Source organism: Anser anser (assembly GCF_964211835.1).
Source record: "Anser anser genome assembly, chromosome: 9".
Taxonomy (NCBI): domain Eukaryota; kingdom Metazoa; phylum Chordata; class Aves; order Anseriformes; family Anatidae; genus Anser; species Anser anser.
Genome location: NC_139729.1, coordinates 19,539,130 through 19,557,175, shown reverse-complemented (window position 1 = coordinate 19,557,175; position 18,046 = coordinate 19,539,130). Strand labels below are relative to the sequence as shown.

At 71.8% G+C, this 18,046-nt stretch overlaps 3 protein-coding genes across 4 annotated transcripts; 2 read left to right on the top strand and 1 right to left on the bottom strand.

The window, feature by feature from the left end:
* Nucleotides 1-179: 179 nt before the first annotated feature.
* On the bottom strand, nucleotides 180-6,579 carry PSMD2 (proteasome 26S subunit ubiquitin receptor, non-ATPase 2). Its single transcript, XM_083848350.1, has 21 exons — nucleotides 6,394-6,579; nucleotides 5,988-6,044; nucleotides 5,723-5,887; nucleotides 5,438-5,559; nucleotides 4,996-5,220; nucleotides 4,746-4,904; nucleotides 4,303-4,447; nucleotides 4,061-4,121; nucleotides 3,668-3,814; nucleotides 3,366-3,472; nucleotides 2,896-3,023; nucleotides 2,731-2,818; nucleotides 2,283-2,445; nucleotides 2,101-2,202; nucleotides 1,869-2,014; nucleotides 1,606-1,689; nucleotides 1,272-1,440; nucleotides 1,071-1,165; nucleotides 784-910; nucleotides 566-684; nucleotides 180-479 (listed from the first exon to the last, which is right to left on the bottom strand). The coding sequence occupies exons 1-21, from the start codon at nucleotides 6,526-6,528 to the stop codon at nucleotides 297-299; spliced, it is 2,727 nt and encodes a 908-aa protein (XP_083704476.1). The 5' UTR covers nucleotides 6,529-6,579; the 3' UTR covers nucleotides 180-296.
* A 531-nt stretch (nucleotides 6,580-7,110) lies between these two features.
* Nucleotides 7,111-14,220, top strand: ECE2 (endothelin converting enzyme 2; the record flags this gene model as incomplete). Its single annotated transcript, XM_083848343.1, has 19 exons — nucleotides 7,111-7,493; nucleotides 8,653-8,739; nucleotides 9,172-9,316; nucleotides 9,500-9,715; nucleotides 9,822-9,946; nucleotides 10,057-10,203; nucleotides 10,282-10,347; nucleotides 10,469-10,657; nucleotides 10,871-11,013; nucleotides 11,136-11,250; nucleotides 11,519-11,629; nucleotides 11,872-11,970; nucleotides 12,058-12,135; nucleotides 12,299-12,402; nucleotides 12,476-12,586; nucleotides 12,738-12,805; nucleotides 13,527-13,717; nucleotides 13,801-13,896; nucleotides 14,044-14,220. Exons 1-19 carry the CDS (start codon nucleotides 7,452-7,454, stop codon nucleotides 14,218-14,220), a joined length of 2,310 nt encoding a protein of 769 aa, XP_083704469.1. The 5' UTR covers nucleotides 7,111-7,451.
* Nucleotides 14,221-15,018: 798 nt separating this feature from the next.
* Nucleotides 15,019-17,364, top strand: LOC310904105 (mitochondrial ubiquitin ligase activator of nfkb 1-A-like). 2 transcript variants are annotated; one of them, XM_083848347.1, is made up of 5 exons: nucleotides 15,019-15,129; nucleotides 15,281-15,412; nucleotides 15,534-15,621; nucleotides 15,704-15,824; nucleotides 15,980-17,364. In XM_083848347.1, the coding sequence occupies exons 2-5, from the start codon at nucleotides 15,302-15,304 to the stop codon at nucleotides 16,677-16,679; spliced, it is 1,020 nt and encodes a 339-aa protein (XP_083704473.1). In that variant the 5' UTR covers nucleotides 15,019-15,129; nucleotides 15,281-15,301; the 3' UTR covers nucleotides 16,680-17,364. The 2 variants fall into 2 exon arrangements, with proteins under 2 accessions (XP_083704473.1, XP_083704472.1); XM_083848346.1 differs by lacking the exon at nucleotides 15,019-15,129 and having other exon boundaries at nucleotides 15,147-15,412.
* Nucleotides 17,365-18,046: the final 682 nt, after the last annotated feature.

Below are 18,046 nucleotides of genomic sequence, written 5' to 3'. Positions count from 1 at the left end.
GCAGGGTTTGGGAAAACAGAACAAGGGGGGTTAGGATCCAGGAGGGGCTTCTCCCCTGCAGCCCCGGGGAGAAGGAGCACCCCGGGGGCAGCAGCACCCAGGCTCACCCAGCCCCGCAGGGCATTGCGCAAAGCCAAGCCGCCCCCCCCGGGAGCGGAGCACCAGGATGACACAGCGGCACGAGTGTCCACAGAGTTTTATTTCCTCAACTCTCGGTAACAAAAAAAAAAAAAGTTTTACCCCTACCCTCCCCACACCGCCTATTTCCCACCCCCCCAAGCCCCCCCCGCCCCAGCTCAAACATCGTAGTTGGGGTTCTTGCGCAGGATGACGAAGCCCTCGAGGATGGGGGTGACGGGCACGTGCTCCTCTGTGGCCAGCTCTGCCCGCTCGCCGTGCGCCAGCAGCACCGGGGTCGTGTGGGTCTGGAAGCCGGTGATGGTTTTGGGCTTGCCCGCCTGGCCCACCACGTCCACAGCCTGCGAGGGAGAAGCGAGATAAGAGCGGGGGATGCACGCGGGGCCCCCCCCCAGCACCCCGTCCCCAGCTCTGGCTGCCCCCTCACCTGTCCCACCCGAACCGACACGGGCAGAGGGCGCAGCTCCTCGTCGAAGGTGACCAGCATGCGGGGCTGCATGGCAGCGACGAGCCCGTAGAGGACGTAGTGGGATTTGCCCAGGATAACTGGAAGGGGGAGGAGGTAGGGGCACGGGGTCAGCACCCAGCAGCACCCACCCCACAGGGCGGAGGGGTGCCCGGGGTGCCCGAGCCCGCAGCACTCACTGTTGCGCACGTCCAGGAAGGACACGAGGACAGTCAGCAGCCCCGCCACGGCCACCTGGCTCATGAGCTGCCGATCACTGTGGTAGGGGCACAGCGTGAGCGTCCCCTTGCCCAGGTGGGTCAGGCCCTGGCGGGGCAGAGAAAACAACGTCGGGATGCAGTGAGACAACTCCCAGGGTCCCTGCCAGCAGCACCCCGAGGCCGCCACCGCCTCCTGCGCCCCACGCGGGTAACCCCAACCTGCCCCTTCCCCCCACGCCAAAAAGCACCAAGCGTGGGGCCGTCACCTGGGCTAGCCGCACCATGAAGAGGTTGTTGGGGTCCTTGGCGTGGTACTGGGCGAGCTGCCGCAGCATGGCAGCCAGCCGGGCATTGTTGGTACCTGGAGAACGGGGGGCACAGGCACAAATTAGGGTACAGGGCTTTGGTGTCCCTCCCCACCCCCCGCCCAGGACCCCCAGGTGCCCCGGGCTGTCCCCCGGGCTTACCGCTGCCCACCATGCCCATGGCAAAGATGGAGTTGTAGGAGACCTCGGGGTCAGCGTCGTGGGAGAACTTGCTGAGGGTGTCGAGGATGTTGAGCCGGGGGTTGGAGACCGAGATCAGCGCCAGGGCCAGGGGCACGGCCCGGCGCAGGGTGGGCTCCCCGTACCGCAGCTGCGGGGGAGGGAAGGTGGGTGCTAAACCCTGGGTCCCGGTGCCTCGGGGTGCCCACCGCCCAGCTAACCGAGGCCTACAGCGACGCGTTCTGTTTTCCCCAGACCCCTCCTCCCATTCCCAGGCCCCTGCCCAGCCCCGCGTTGTCCCCCCGCTGCCACTCACCAGGTGACCGAAGGTGCGCAGGGCCATCTCGGCGCCAATTTCCTCGCCCATGGCGATAAGCGCGATGCCCAACACCGCTACGCCCTGCGGGGACACGAGTGCTGAGCGCAGGCAGCACCCAGCCCCAAAGCCAGGTTCCTACAGCTCCCCCCAAGCCCAGCTGGACACGGGGAGCGGGGCACCCAGCTTGGGGCTGCCTTCCCCCAGCTCCAATCCCACAAGGGCCCAGGGACCCCTCGGAGGCAGCCCCCGCATTCCCCCACCTGGTGAGCCCCCATGTCGGCTGAGCTCTCTTTCTTCTCCTTCTCTTTCTTGTCCTTCTTGTCCTTGTCCTCCTCCTTCTCCTTGGAGTCAAAGTGCTCGCTGCAGATGTGCAGGAGCTGCTGCACCTTCAGGACGTTCCCCGAGCCTTGGGGGGGGAGAGCGGCGGGCCGGGATCAGCGGACGGAGGGCTCAGGACCCGCTCCCCCCTCGGCCTCCCTCAGCCCAACTCACCCGCGTAGGCGCAGATGTCCACCAGGGTGTTGGCGAAGCTGCGGAAGGGCTCGGACACCACCTCCAGCGCCGCCAGGATGGCCTCGATCGCCTCTCCTTTCCCTGCGGGGCAGCGCGGGGGGTCAGAACCCAGCGGCTGAGGCGTGCTCGAGCTGGGGGCGGCTGGCGCTGCCCTCCCTTACCCAGGTGGTTCAGGCCCAGGCCCAGCGGCAGCCACCGGGCGTAGGTGTCCTTCAGTTCCGTCTCCGATTTCTCCATGATGGTCTGGAGGATGGTCGAGGTGACGTCCCCGTTGCAGGAGCCCACGGATATCATCCCGCAGGCCAGGGCGGTCACGCCAGCCACCTGGAGAAGGAGAGGAGGAGATGCTGTGCGCTCAGGGAGGGCACAGAATACCCTCGGTCCCTCCAGAAATTTAGAATATTGGAGACCTGACGGCTTCCCACCCTCCCACATCACGTGAGTGGCTCAGAAGGGGAAAACAAGGTCGTGGTTTGGCACAGCACAGCGCCAAGCAGGGACACGCGGAGCCCAGACGGGCTGCGGGACAGCCCCGGCATCCCCAGGAGCTGTCGGGGACCGGGCAGGGCAGCGGGACCCCACGCGCCCACCCCCTGCTTCGCTCCCTACCTCCATGCTGGACTTGGAGTCTCCCATCACGGGCAGCAGCAAGGTGAGGACGTCCTCGCGGTTGGAGCCCGCGTAGGCCAGCCCCAGGCTGCGGAGAGCCCGGAGGAGCGTTAGGGGGGAGCCGCAGCGCCCATATAGCCAGCGGGGCTGGGGGCAGGCCCTTACCCGAAAATGGCTCCGATCCGCATGGTGTTGCTGTTGTGGAGGACGTAGTCGGACAGGAGGGCCAGGGCAGGGTCACACTCGTTCCTGACCCCTGAGTTGACGATGCCACAGGCCAGGAGGGCTCCCGACTGCAAGACAGAGGCGCCGTCACGCAGCAGCCACCATGGCACGGAGCTTGCTGTCAGGCAGTGACTAACGTCACCCCACGGGTTACACCCTCCCCCCAGGGCGGGCTAGCTGGTACCAAGTGAGCAACGCCACGCCAGAGCCAGCTCAGCAGCGCTGAGCTCACAGCTCTGCGAGAAAAGGACCCCAAAAATGCTCCAGGGATTCCCCAGGAGCTCCTCAACCCAGCTGTGAGCTGCTCCAAGGCCTGGGACGCCGGGCACCCAGCCCCTCCAGGGGCAGCCGCGCGCACACAGCCCACCCCACGGGGCCGAAAAACTCAGGCTGGGGTCAGCACCGCTCACCTTGATGTAATCCTCTGAGGAATACAGGTACTTGTCGATCTGCGTGAGCCCCCCGTCCACGTCCCACAGCAGTATGGTGCCCAGCGAGGCCGCGGCACTCAGCATCCCTGGGTTCCAGGGGAGAAAAGCCCACGTCACCCCCAGTCGATGCGCCCTGCCTGGGCAGGAGGCGGCCAGGGGCACGGGGCAGCCCCGCGGGAGCTGTGCTCAACGGCCCCGCTTTCAGCAGGTCCCCGAAAGGACCGGGGTCACAACCCCAGGGCTCCGGGCACCTCCAGCCCCTGCCCAGGCGCCTCTCTCACCGTGGTCCTTGTTCTTGTACAACCATTTATTGCCGTCATCTGTCAGCAGCTTGTCTTGTCCGAAGGCAGCGTTCACGAAGCCGTTCACGAAGGAGGAGGCCAAATTCATCCGGGCCGAGTCCACTTGGGAGCCGCTGCCCCCGAACCCTGGGGAGCGACGTCAGGGTGAGCCAGGCAGCAGGGCAGCCCAGCCGCACCGCGCAGCTGTCCCACGCCACACACAGGCGAGGATCTGTCCCCCAGCGATGGGGAAGGAGGAGCCCGAGCCCACGGCGGGCAGCAGAGCCAGCTCCGTGCCGGGCCAGAGGTCCCCAGCGGGCTGCCTGCCTGCCCCAGGACCCACAGCAACGCCCCCCAGCCAGGACCAAGCGAGGCAGCGACGCAAGCCCTTACGGTTATTTTCCAGGTGGGTTTTGTAAATATCGTCCGGCACTTTGGGCTCCATGATATCCAGCTGCAGAGACGGGGGAGAAGCGGTTACCTCCGCGCCCACGCGCTGCAGGCAGCTGCTGCGCAAGGACAGCCCCTCCAGGTGCTGCCTGGCCTCGAGGGGACAGAGGATCTCTTCCCAGCTCTTGCCCCGGAGCCCCCAGCTTGGGACAGCCCCGGGGCTCTTTCCCCAGCCAGCCGCCCACCTCTCTGGCCAAGGCCAGGAAGTTGCTGTTGAGCTGAACGTTGGACATGATCTCCGTCAGGTCCTCGTACTCCTCCACATCCTCGTTGAGCTCCAGGAAGACCCCGTGGCGGCCCAGCATGAAGGCCATCTGCTTCTGGACAACCCTGCACGGAGGGGAGAGGCTTCGCAAGCGCCCAGACCCCAGCCAGCCCCGCCACAAAGACAGGCTGACCAAACAGCAGGCACCCACCCCTGCCCACCCTCCTCTGGGGGCACATGACAGCAGCCCAGAGATGATCTGCTCCTGCCCATCCTGACTTTAGGGACAAAAGTCTCCACTCAAGCCCCCAGAAACGTTCGGCAGAGGCAGGATCCAACCCAGATCCGTCTGGACGGGGAGCTGCACCCCCACCACCCCGTGCTATGGCCCCAGGAGGGCAGGAAATTTAAATCTCCGCTTACACGTCCTTGCAGGAGGTGAAGATGTCCTCCACCAGCTCCACGTCATTGAGCATCAGGGCCAGGCGCAGCGCTTCGGGGTACCGGCTGAACTTGCGGAAGATGCCCAAGGCGCAGCGCAGGAGAGCGGAGTTCTCAGGCTCCGGGACGTAGCTCACACAGCTTGGAGGAGGAGACGGACAGACGGACACGAGGGTGAGCCACCCGTCAAGACAGCAGGGCCGGGAGACCCGCACCCACGCCGGCCCCTCACCTGGTCAGGTAGAGGCACACTTTGGAGTAGGCGTTGTCGTCGATGTACTTCTCCAGCATGTCCATCTGCTCGATCTCCATCAGCAGGTCGCAGGCCTCGTGCTCCGCATTGTGAGCCATGTTGTAGGGCACGATCTCCTTGACCAGGGTGAGGAGCGTGTCCCGCTGGGCCTTGTCCGCCTCGTCGATCTCCTGCCACTCCTTGGCCACCTCCCCCGCCAGGTGCCTGCAGGGAGAAAAGGAGGTCACCACCACAAATCCGGCTTGGCCCAGGGACGCGGAGCAGCTGCTGACAGACAGCTGGGGCTGCGCGGTGTTTAAGGGGGCTTCGTGGTGTTTAAGGGGGCTTCGTGTTCCTGCAGGGGCCACAGCTGGGGAAATCCCAGGGAAATCCCCCCCCAGGCCCTCCGTCCTTCCCAGGTCCCGCTCCCAGCCAGGCCCACCTGACGTATTCGTGCCCCCACGACGCCAGCTCCTCCTGGGAGCCCACCAGCCGGTACTTCAGACACTCGCGCTCCCCGCTCATGGTCATGGCCAGAACAGAAATGATGTCTGCTGCAAAGCGCTGGGGGGAGACGGAGAGAGCGCCAGAGCTTCAGAACCCCCGGAGACGAGGGCAGCCCAGGAGCACAGTGCCCTCCCTGAGCACGCACCGGCCATGGCAGGGGGCAGAGGCACGGCCCCGGCAAGTCAGAGCCCGCACGGGACGGCGGGGCGGGAGCGCTCACCTTGTTCTCCCCTGGCGCCATGCTCTCGTAGATCTCCTTCAGCTTGCCGTAGTGCGGCCGCAGGAACTTGAGGGGCTTGGGGACGGACGTCATGGAGGTGGTGGACGAGCGGATCTGCCGGCGCAGCTCCTCCAGGGCGGGGCGGTACAGGGACGTGTCCTTCTCCTGTGGGGGGAAGCGGCCCGTCAGGGGGCCGGTTTGGGGGCCGGTTTTGGGGTCAGATCCCCCAAGATTGGGGCCGGGCGGCCCCACGGCGGGCACTCACCCCCAGGCGCTCCACCAGCATCTCCAACTCGTCCTGCAGCTGCTTGTCCTCCTCCGACTGCGGGGGGGGGGGGGGGGGGCAGAGGGGTGAGGGCCGTGTGGGGCCGGGGGGGGGCACCCCGTGATGTCACCCCCATGACGTCACCCCCGTGACGTCACGCGGGGAGCCCCGAAGTGACGTCACCCCCCCCTCACACACACCACCGGGAGCCCCCCGCTGACGCCCCCGCGGGGCTGGGGTGGGGGTCGTCATCACCCCCTCGGTGACGTCATCACTCGTCGGTGACGTCACCACCTCCCGGCGACGTCACGCCCCTCCGGTGCCCTCAGAGCCCCCCCCCTCCCCGCCCGCCCGCCCGGTGCCGCCGCCGCCCCCCCGCCGTGACTCAGCGCGGCCCGGCGCCCACCAGCTCCTGCTCCTTCTCGGGCCCCGGCGGCTGCTCCCGCCGCTCCCTGCCCCACGGCGGAGCGGGTTTCTCGTCGCCGCCCGAGCCGGGCCCGCCCTGCACCCGGCTCTGCCCGCCGCCGCCGCCCGCCTCCATGGCCCCGCTCCGCCGCCGCCGCCGCGCACCCGGCCCCCGCCGCCGCGCCTGCGCCTGCGCCAGGCCCCGCCGCCCGCCGCCAATCAGCGCGCGCCGCCGGCGAGACGTCACCGCCGCGCGACGGGGGGCGGGGCGGGGGAGGTGGGCGTGGTTAGGGGGTGGGAGTGGGCGGGGCTTAGCGCGGTGGCCACGCCCCGCGCGTGTACCGGCACCGGGGCGGGGGGGGGGGGCACCGGGACCGGGGGGGCCACCGGGACCGGGGGGGGGTAACGGGACCGGGGGGTGCCGTGGAGCAGAGGCACGCCGCGGCCCCGTGGAGCGGCCGGTGGCGGAGCGGCGCTGCGGCGGCGGCGGGGCGCTGCTTGCAGCCACCGGGGCCGGTGCGCGTCCCCCGGTACCGGGGGGGGGCCGGGAGGTGCAGCACCAACGGGGCGGTGCCCGGGTGGGAGCCCGGCGTCGGGTCCCGGGGCCCGTGGCGGTGTCAGGTCCCGGTGCCGGTGTCGGCTCCCGGTGCCGGTGTCAGCTCCCGGTGCCGGGGCTCCGCCCGTGCACACGGCGGGCGCGGCCCCCCGCGGTCACCTTGGCGCCGGGGCCGGGCGGGGAGGAGCGGAGGGCTGAGACCGGGCTGCGCCCCCGGTGCCCCCGTTCCAACCCCCCCCCCCCCCACGGTACCACCGGCTCCAGCCGCGCCCCCGGTGCCTACGGGCGGCGCCCCGCCGGTACCCGCCACCCCCCCCCCCCCATCGCGGGGTCTCCATCCACCCATCCATCCATCCCTGCCCGCTCCCGGTCCCGGTCCCAATCCCGGTCCCGGTGCCGGTGCCGGTGCCGGTGCCGGTGCCGCCATGGCGGAGGCAGGCGGCGCTGCGGGGGCCCGGCGCTGCCCGGGCGGGGAGCGGAGCTAAGGCGGGAGGCGGCCCGGGATGGCCAGGATGAACGTGGCCCTGCAGGAGCTCGGCCACGCCGTGAGTGGGGGCCCGGGGGGGCGACAAAATGGGGAGGGGGGGGCGGCAGGGACCGGAGGGGGGGGGGGCGGCGTACGGAGGGAGCCGGTGCAGGGCAGCCCCGGGAGATGGGGGGGCTGCGGGGGGCTGCAGGGGGCTGGGCAGCCCCTCCCCGTGGCAGCAGGGATGGGGGGGGACAAGGGGACATCCCCCCCCCCCGGCAGCCCCCGCCTGGGGTCGGGCGGGGGGTCTTGGGTAGCCCCCCCCCCCCCGCTCCACCGGGGCACGGAGCCCACCGGGGTGTGGGGGTGCTGCGGGGGGGTGCCCCCAGAGCCAGCCCCGGGGGGGGGAGGGCGGGGAGGGGTCCGACCCCAAATTGGGGTGCCAGGAGGTGCCGGGGGGGGGGGACAGCGGTGACAAGGGGACGAGGGCGGGTTGGGGACCCTGGGGGCCAGCCCCCGCCTCCCCTCACCCCCCCCCCGCTGCAGATAACCCACCGGGGCGTTAACTCTGAAGCCTACCGATGGCACCGGGCGCTCTCCCACCCAAGCACCCGGCTTCTGCCGGCTCAGCTTCGTGCCCCCCCCCCCGTCCCGGCTGGGTCCTCGGCAGCCCCCCCAGGCCCTGGACAGGGGGTCCTGCCCCCCCCCCCCCGGCTGCCCCCCACCCCGTGGAGCCCCCGTCCCCCCGCAGCACCGCCCGCCCTGCCCCGGGCTCTCCCCTTTGCCCCGAGCACCGCGGGGGCCGGGTTGGGGTACCGGGGGGGGGGGGCTCCCAGATGTGTCACCCCAATGCACATCTGCATGGAAAGTTCCAGGCTTGGGGGGGGGGGGGGGGGCGAGGAGAGGGGGAGGGGCAGAGCAGAGCCAGCGGTTGCCTGGTGACGAGGACCACGTCTCCGTGGCACCTGGCTGATGCCGCGGCTGCCATGGCGACGCGGAGGGATGCTCTGCCCCCCCCCCGTGTCCCCCCCCCCGCAGCACCCAGCCTCACCTTCCCAGGGGCTCCGGGGGGGGTGGGGGGCAGCTTCCCAGGGGGGAGCCCCGGGCTGAGCCTCCGAAGGAGGCCCCAGCGCCCCCCCCGAGCGGGCACCAGCCCTCGCTGTGAGAGGCGGAGGGGGTGAGGGGGGGGCTCGGCCACCCCCCCCGGGGCCCCCCCAGCCCGCTCTGTGCCCCGGCAGATGCCCGACTACAAGCGCGCCACGCTGCAGGAGGACGAGGCGCCGGAGCCCGCGGGGGACGGCAGCGCCTCTCCCGACAGCGTGGAGGTGAGCCCGGACCCCCCCCAAATCCCCTCCTGTCCCGTCCCCCCCCCCCCATTTCCCGCAGCCCCAACCTGCCCGCAGCCGGGGGGGGGGGAAGTGGGGGGGGAGCAGCGGGAGCTGGGGTTGGGAACCGAGAGGCAGCCCCCAGGGATGTGCTGGGACACGGCCAAAATGCGGCAGAGAGAGCTCCTGGGCCACATTCCTTCCCGGCAGCTTTGGGGGCTGGCGCCCTGACCCCCCCCCCATCCCCCCACCCTAGGGATGCTCCAGCTATGGGGTGACCCCTCCCAGGGGGTCCCAGCGCGGTCCCCAGCTCGGTCCCAAACTCATCCCCACGCCGCCCAGCCCAGCCGGGGCACCCAGGGGCTGTAGGGGGAAGGGGTGGGGGGTGGGGGGGGGACACAGATGCGATTTGGGACCCTGCCTCCTGCCCAGGTGGGGTTTCGGAAGGGGCCGGGGCCGCTGCTGAGCCGCCTGGCGTCGCGCAGCCCGCTGGAGCTGGCGCTCAGCGCCGTCGCCGTCACCCTGGCCCTGCTGCTCGGCGCCGCCGTCGTCGCGCTGGCCGTGCAGTACAGCAGAGGTAGGGGCGGCGTGCGTGTGTCCCCCCCACACACACACCCCGTGCCCGCGGGGACGGCAGGATTGGGGCACACGCACGCACACGTCCCCGGGTGCTCTGCCCACCCCCGGCGGGCGCTCGGGGCCTGGCCCCGCGGCGTGCCTCGGTTTCCCCCCCCCGCGCACAGCCTGCCGTCCCTGCCAGATCCCTCTCGCAGCACGTGCCTGACGGACGCCTGCGTCCGGGTGGCCAGCAAGATCCTGGAGGCCCTGGACCCGGCCACGGACCCGTGCCAGGACTTCTACCAGTACTCCTGCGGGGGCTGGATCAGGAGGAACCCGCTGCCCACCGGGCGCTCCAAGTGGAGCACCTTCAACAGCATCTGGGACCAGAACCAGGCCATCATGAAGCACCTCCTAGGTGGGTGGGCGCCGGCGGGGACACCGAGGGCGGGCGGGGGGGGGACACCCCTGGGTGCATGAGGGGCTGAGCCCCCCCGGGGCTGAGCCGCAGCCCCCCCACACAGAGAACGCCAGCTTCAACTCGAGCAGCGAGGCGGAGAGGAAGACGCAGCGCTACTACCTGTCCTGCCTCAAGGAGCAGCGCATCGAGGAGCTGGGCGCACAGCCCCTCGTGGAGCTCATCGACAAGGTGGGCGGCACGCGGACCACCGGGCTGCGGCAACGTGTCCCCGTCCCGTGCCCCACCCAGCTGGGTGACGGATGCCCCCCCCCCCCCCCCGGGGGGCCGCTCGCGGGCAGATCGGCGGCTGGAACGTCACGGGCTCGTGGAACCAGAGCGGCTTCATGGAGGTGCTCAAGGTGGTGTCGGGCACGTACCGGGCGACCCCCTTCTTCACGGTGTACGTGGGTGCCGACTCCAAGAGCTCCAACAGCAACGTCATCCAGGTGGGGCACCGGCGGGAGGGGGGGGGGGCACCGGGGGGCACCGGGCTGCCCGTATCGCCCCTCTGTGCCCCCCCCCAGGTGGACCAGTCGGGGCTTTTCCTCCCCTCCCGGGATTACTACCTGAACAGGACGGCCAACGAGCGGGTGAGAGGAGCGAGAGCCCCCCCCGGTAGCTGGTGCCGTGGGGGGGGGGGGCCAGGCCGGGACCCGTGGGTGGGGGGTGTCCCGCAGACGGGACTGAGCCCGCCGCCGGGGGTCCCGCCAGGTCCTGGCCGCCTACCTGGACTACATGGTGGAGCTGGGCACGCTGCTGGGGGGGGCCAAGGAGCCCACCCGGCTGCAGATGCAGCAGGTGCTGGACTTCGAGACCCTGCTGGCCAACATCACCGTGCCCCAGGCTGAGCGGCGGGACGACGAGAAGATCTACCACAAGATGAGCATCGCCGAGCTGCAGGTGGGCACGGCTGCCCCACCGGGAAAAAACCCCTTCTGGGGACCCCTCCGGGCCCCCTCCCTGTGCTGCAGCCTTGGGAGCCGCGGGGAGCCGCGGGGAAGGAGCTTTGGGGCAGGGCAGGGATCTGGGGTGCCGAGGGAGCTGGGGACGTCGGGGCAGGGTGGTGCGGAGCCGTGCCAAGCGCCCGGGCGCAGCGTCCCCGTGTCCCCCCAGGTCCTCGCCCCCGCCATCGACTGGCTGGATTACCTCTCCTACTCCCTGGCCCCGCTGGAGCTGGCCGAGACGGAGCCCGTGGTGGTGTACGGGGACGCGTACCTCCAGCAGGTCTCCGACCTCATCAACGGCACCGACAAGAGGTGAGACCCCCGCGGTGGCCCCCCTTTGGGGCTGAACCCTCGGCGGGGGCACCGGGCACCCCCACACCCCCCCCGCCGGTGCCGGTCCCGTGGCAAGGCGCAGCACCCCTCTGCCCCCGCAGCGTCCTGAACAACTACCTGATCTGGAACCTGGTGCAGAAAACGGCCTCCAGCCTGGACCAGCGCTTCGAGACGGCCCAGGAGAGGCTGCTGGAGACGCTCTACGGCACCAGGAAGGTAACGGGGGGGGCGGGGGGTCTCCAGGACCACCCCCCCGCCACCCACAGCAGCGCAGGGGCAGCCGGAGCGCCTCTGCCCTTGGGGCGCCCTTGGGGTGCTGAGCCCCGGATGCTGCAGGAGGATTTGGGGGCTGTTTTTTGGGGTGTGGGGGGGTGTGGGGGTCACTGCTGGGTGTTTCCCCACAGCCTGGGGGGCAGGGATGGAGCAGGGGGAGGGGGCTGGGGCTGCCCCGGGGGTCTCAGGGGCTCCCGTCTCACCCCCGCAGTCCTGCACGCCCCGCTGGCAAACCTGCATCTCCAACACGGACGACACGCTGGGCTTCGCCCTGGGCTCCCTCTTCGTCAAAGCAACCTTCGACCGGGACAGCAAGGCCATCGTGAGGACACAGCCCCCCCCCCCGTCCCCCCCCCCTCCGTCACCCCCCCTCCGTCACCCCCAGTTCCCCCCCGCCCCCCCAGAGCCCGGTGACGGTGAAATGGGACCCCTGGGGTTGGGGTTAGGAGGGGCCCGCCCGTGGTCACATCCTGCCCGAGCCGCCCCTGTACGATGGGCACCGAGGGGGGCACAGGGTGACGCGGCAGGGTGTGTGTCCCCCCCCCCCACTGTCCCTGTCCCCAGGCCGAGGAGATGATCAGCGAGATCCGGACGGCTTTCGAGGGGTCCCTGGACCAGCTGGACTGGATGGATGAGACGACCCGGCAGGCGGCGAAAGAGAAGGTGCCCCCGGGGGGGGTGGGTGGTTGGGAGACCCCCCCCGGGCATTTTCTGGCCTCATCTCACCCCCCAGGACCTCTCCCCACGCAGGCGGATGCCATCTACGACATGATCGGCTTCCCGGACTTCATCCTGGACAACAAGGAGCTGGACGACGTCTATGACGGGGTAGGGGGCTCACGGGGCGGGGGGGGGGTCTGCCCTGCTCGCACCGAGCCCTGGAGGTCCCCTGGTGGGATGACGGCGGGGGGATGGGGACAGGGCACAAAACGGAGCCACCCCAAAACCCTGCGTGGCCGGACCCGTCCTCACCCAGCCTCTCCCCCACCAGTACGAGGTCTCCGAGGACTCCTTCTTCCAGAACATGCTCAACTTCTACAACTTCTCCGCCAAGGTGATGGCCGACCAGCTGCGCAAGCCCCCCAACCGGGACCAGTAAGGGAGTGGGGGGGCCCTGGGAGGCACGGGGGAGAGGTGACCTGTCCCTGCCCGTGCGCTGTCCCCCCAGGTGGAGCATGACCCCGCAGACCGTCAACGCCTACTACCTGCCCACCAAGAACGGCATCGTCTTCCCCGCCGGCATCCTGCAGGCTCCCTTCTACGCCCGCAGCCACCCCAAGTGAGCCCGGCGCGGGGCTGGGGGGGTGGAGGTGGGGGACGGGAGGGGACACGGGCAGGCGATCCCGACCCCGGGCTGCCCGGGATGGGGAGGGGGGGGGCGATGCCGTGATCCCTCTGCGCTCACCCGGCTCTGCCCCGCCGCCCCGCAGAGCCCTCAATTTCGGTGGCATCGGCGTGGTGATGGGCCACGAGCTGACCCACGCCTTCGACGACCAAGGTGAGAGCCCGCGGGCAGCACCGCCCCGACCCCCCCCATCGCCTTCCCGTCCCCCTGCCCCCCCTGAGACCCCCGCCCGCCTGCCCCCGTGCCCTCGGTGTGGGGAAGGGGTGCCGCGGGGGGGGGGGGGGTTGCTTCGCCATCCATCGCATCGTGCGTGCTCGTGGCCACGGCCACCCCCCCCCCGGCTGGCTGGCTTCCCCTTCTATGTCCTGTCTCCCCAGGTGGCACCCGCCGATTCCTCCCCCCGGCTTCTCTGTGCAGCTTTCGCTCCATCCGCTTGGTGAGGACACGGTGGCTGCAGCTCGGGCCCCCCCCCCCTGCGGCCCCCCCGCCGCCTCCTCCTCTTCCTCCTCCTCCTCCTCCTCCTCCTCCTGGGGCAGGGGACGGGTCCCTCTCACATCCGCTCTGCTTTGCGCCTCTCACCGGAGCCAGCGGGGTTGAGCTGGGGGAAAACGGGGGAATTTGGGGTCACGGGGACAGCAGGGGACACCGGGGGGGGACACAAGAACATGGCTGAGCCCCGGGACAGAGACCACCTGGAGCAGGAGCTGGGGGACGCCTTCTCCCCAGGGTGCTCCAGGTCCCCTGAAGTCCCCCGGGCGTCCCCACGGTGCTCGGCAGTGCCCGGTTTGGGGACCCCGCAGCGTGGGCTCTGTGAGGGGGGGGGGGGGGGGAACAGCATCCCCCGGTCCCGCTGCCCCACGGCTCGGTCCCGCAGGCCGGGAGTACGACAAGGAGGGCAACCTGCGGCCCTGGTGGCAGAACTCCTCGCTGGAGGCCTTCAAGAACCGGACGGCGTGCATGACGGAGCAGTACGGCCGCTACACCGTGCACCGCGAGAAGGTCAACGGCCGCCAGACGCTGGGCGAGAACATCGCCGACAACGGCGGCCTGAAGGCAGCCTACAACGTGGGTCGGGGCTCCCGGGGCGCGCGCAGCCTCGTGGGTGTGCGCGTGTCCGCCGTGGGGCTTCACGGCGCCTCCCCCCGCAGGCGTACAAGTCGTGGCTGCAGAAGAACGGGGACGAGAAGCGCCTGCCGGCCCTGGGGCTCACCAACCACCAGCTCTTCTTCGTGGGCTTCGCGCAGGTACGGTGCTGGGGGCCTTCCCCTCCCAGCCCCCGGGTGCCACCCCGCTGGTCCCCATCCCGCCTACGGGGCCGGAGCCGTGGCCCGGTGTTGGGGCGAGGGCGGGCTCCCTCCCCGCGATCCCCCCGGCCGCTCCCGCTCCCCCAGGTGTGGTGCTCGGTGCGGACGCCCGAGAGCTCCCACGAGGGGCTGGTGACCGACCCGCACAGCCCCGACAAGTACCGCGTCATCGGCACCCTCAGCAACTCCCGGGACTTCGTGGAGCACTTCGGCTGCCCGCTGGGCTCGCCCATGAACCCCGGCCGGCACTGCGAGGTGTGGTAGCCACCGGGACAGCCCGCGGGGACGGGGACGGAGGGCACCGTGCCCGGCTGTAACCCACCACCCCCCCCCCGACCCTCACCGGGTGCCCACGGGGCCACCGTGAGCCACCCCCCCCGCACGCCCACCGCTCCCCGCGCCCCCCGGCTCCTCTCCGGTGCCCAGCACGGGCCCCCCCGGGGATGGGACTGGGGGGGGCGGAGAGGCCGCGGTGCCCCCCACGACCCCACGGGGGGCACCGGAGCCGAGCCCCCCGCTCTGCCCCCCGGTGCCGGTGTGGGCCGGGGGCTGCCCGGCTCCGGTCTCCCCTCGCCCTCGCCCCCCCCGCAGCCCGGTGCCCGCCTGCTGGGGCCGGGGGGGGGAGCGGGGGGAGCCCGGTGCCCGGTGCCCGCCGCTGGCTTCACGGAACGATTAAAGCAGCTTCCACCGAGCCGCCGCCTCCGCCTCCTTCATGGCGGCACCGGGGGGGGGGGGCTGAAGGACCGGGAGGGAGGGGAACGGGCGGGGACGGGGGCTGCGGGACGGCACCGGGGCACGGGCCCTGGGGTGCGAAGACCGGGCTGTGGAGACCCGGAGACCGGGAGCGGGGACCCCAAGGGACCGCGGCCCGGACCCCGCCCGCCTCAGGGCCTCCATGACCGGGACACCGGTGCTCGGCCCCCCCCCACCGGTATCCGGTACTGGGCCCGTGCCGCAAAGCCCGCCGGGATTTGTAGTCCTGGCGGCACCTTCCCGGTTGCAGCCCGGCGCGAGGGATGCCGGGAGATGTAGTTCCGCGCCCCGCCGGTCCCAACGCCCCGCTAGAGGGCCCGCACTGCATTTCCCAGCAGGCACCGCGCGGCGGCCGCGGACCGGGGCCTGGGCGCCGCCGGCCGGCCTCGGGGGCGCGGGGGGCGGCGGGGCCGGGCTGGGGTGAGCGGGGGCGGCGGGGCCAAGCGGGGGGCGGGGGGAGCCGGGACGAGGGGCGGCGAGGCCGGGCCGGGGGCGCCGGGCCTGGAACGGGGGGCACCGGGCGCTAGGCCCCGGTGAGGCCCCCGGGCCCAGCCCCGCTCTCCCCTGGCAGGCACCGGCCGAGCCCGGCGCCATGGAGCCGGTGACGCCCGTGGAGCTGCTGTGCCTGGGCTCCAGCCTCGCCTTCTCGGGGCTCTTCTACTACCTGTACCGGAGGAAGGCCGGCGTGGCGGCGCGCGTGCAGGTAGCCCCGTGCCTCTGTGCCACCCCCGGCCCGGCTGCCGGCCGCGGCACCGTGGCCGGGCTCAGGCAGGCCGCATCCTGCGCGGCCCCGCGGGGCTCACGGCCCGTCCCCGCTCTCCCAGGAGGCCCCGAAGCTGCAGGTGGACGATGATTTAGCAGCGCTGGCGTCCGCCGCCGACGGGAAGTGCCTGCCCTACGTTGCCCTGGAAGGTGAGGAGGCCCCGTGGGCATACACCGGGGACGGGGGCCAGGCTCCCCTTCCCCGGGCTGCGACGTGTCCCTTCGTCCCCAGGCATCGTGCTGCCAGCCAAGGCGGCGCTGTCCAGCCAGTACCACCGGGGGATGCAGGGCGTGATCCAGAAGCTGCTTCTCAAGGAGCACCGGCTGATCTGGAACAGCTTGGCGCGGAGCTGGTGAGCGATGGGAAAGGACGGCAGGGGTGGGCTCGCACCGACGGGTCCACACCCCCACCCTCTGGGGGGCCACGCGAGAGGCTCTCGGTTCAACCCCAGCAGCTCGGGGCTCCTTCGCGTCCCCCGCGTCTCAGCGCCGTGCTCTCCGCTTGCAGGACCGAGAGCGAGCGGGTGCTCTCGGAGCAGGTCTACACCGTCCCCTTCTTGCTGGCCTCGCCGGACGCCGAGGCGGTGACGCAGGTGAGCGTGGAGAGCCCGCTGCGAGCCGTCCGCCTGCCCCTGGAGACGGTGTACGAGCGCTTCCAGCAGCCGGCCCACGGCTTCCGCGACCTGCTGGGCCACTACCTGAGCGGGGAGAAGCCCAAGGGCATCCTGGAGACCGAGGAGATGCTGCGGGTGGGGGCCGCGCTGACGGGCATCGGGGAGCTGGCCCTGCACCCCGACGGCTCGCTGCACCTCCAGCCGCCGGCCCGCGAGGGCGAGTATTTCTTGTGCCTGGGGGACTGGCAGGCGGTGCTGGCGGAGCTGGAGGCGGCCAGCGGCTTCTGGAAGGGGGCGGCGGCGCTGTGCGCGGCGCTGGGGCTGGCCGTCCTCCTCCACGCCGTGTGCCGGGCCCTCCGCCAGGCGCGCCTCAAGCCGGAGCCCGAGGACAAGGAGCCCGAGGGCGAGGAGGAGGCCGAGGCCGGAGGCCTGGAGGACTCGTGCGTGGTCTGCCTCAGCCGGCCCCGCGAGTGCGTCCTGCTGGGCTGCGGCCACATCTGCTGCTGCTTCCGCTGCTTCCAGGCCTTGCCCAGCCGCCTCTGCCCCATCTGCCGGGGCCCCATCGACCGCGTGGTGCCCCTCTACCAGGCCTGAGGGCGCCTTTTGGGGTGGGGGGGGGCACAGGGAGGGGCAGCGCCAACCGAGCCCAGCCCTGAGCCTGGGGAAACCTCAGGGGTCCACCAGCACGTGGCTGTGTGGTTCCTGCTGGGGGGGGACGGGTCCCAGCGTGCCCCCGTCTGTTCTGGGGGAACCTACAGCCCCCCCCCCCATCCTGTTTGTCTGCCAAAGGACCCCCCCCCCTTAACGTGAGTGGGCGGGGGCAACGTACTTCTGGTGCCTAATGTAAGGAGTCCTCTGCACCCTCTGGGCCTGTTTCTGAGCCCTGACACCCCCCCCGCCCCCCCCCAGAAGGCATGTGGCTTTTTTTCCTTGCGTTGCTTTTCCAGCGCGTGGCTTTGTGGAGAGAACAGGGCCGGGGGGGAGATCCCAGGGCCAGTGGGGCACAGCTGGGGAGGGCAGGGGCTGGGCAGAACCCCCCCACACCCCCCCCGGAGCCAGCGCCGTGCCGCACCTGGGTGCCAGCGTCCCCCTACCTCGCGCCTGCACCCCGTAAGCGGGCTGTCTGGGGACAGGCACCCCCTTCACCAGCTGCTCTGGCACCCAGGAGGGGGGGGACGGGGGCACCCTGCCCGTGCCCCCAGCACCCGCTGAGCCCCGCGCACCCCCCCCCCCCGGTGCCCGGCCCCGCGGCCGATCGCTGATAAAGCCGAGGAGCCGAGCCCAGCCTCGCGTCTTCCTTCGCGCCGCCAACACGGGGCCGGGAGCTGCCCCCGCCGCCTCAGGGCAGGGTGCCCCCAGCACCCCGGGGTGCGGGACGGATGGGTGCCGTTACCGTGGCGATGCCGCTCTCGGTCTCCATGGCGACTGCCGCCCTGCACCCCCCCCCCATCCTGCCTGCGGTTGCCTGGGCAACCCGCGGGCTCTCCCGGCTCCGGCAGCTTTGGGATGCCCAGGTTTTGGGGTGGGGGCGTTATGCCCCCCTCCCCGCAGCATCCGTCCCCCGTCGGTTTGGGGCCGGGCACGTGCTCGGGGCAGAGGTGCCACCGTGGCGGCGTCCCCGCTGCCAACCGCGGCGCCCCCAGAGCACCCCTGGGACCCGCGGGCATTTTTGGGGTGGGACGAGGGGGTCCCCCCCCCTCCCCGCGGCAGCATGGCGCCGCAGAGTGAGCAGCGGGGAGCGGGTCCCCCCCCGCGCAGCCGGGCATCCCCCCCGCAGCAGGAGGGATTTCGGGAAGGGGATAAATACCAGCTGGCACAGGGCCGGGCTGCCAGGAACGCGCTCCCCGCGTGCCAAGAGCTGCTGGCACGAGCGGGCCGCGAGGTGCCCGTGCGCCCGCAGGCTGCTCTGCTCTTGCCCTGGGGCTGGGCCGCCCGCGGCCACCTCCCCTGGGACAGCACCA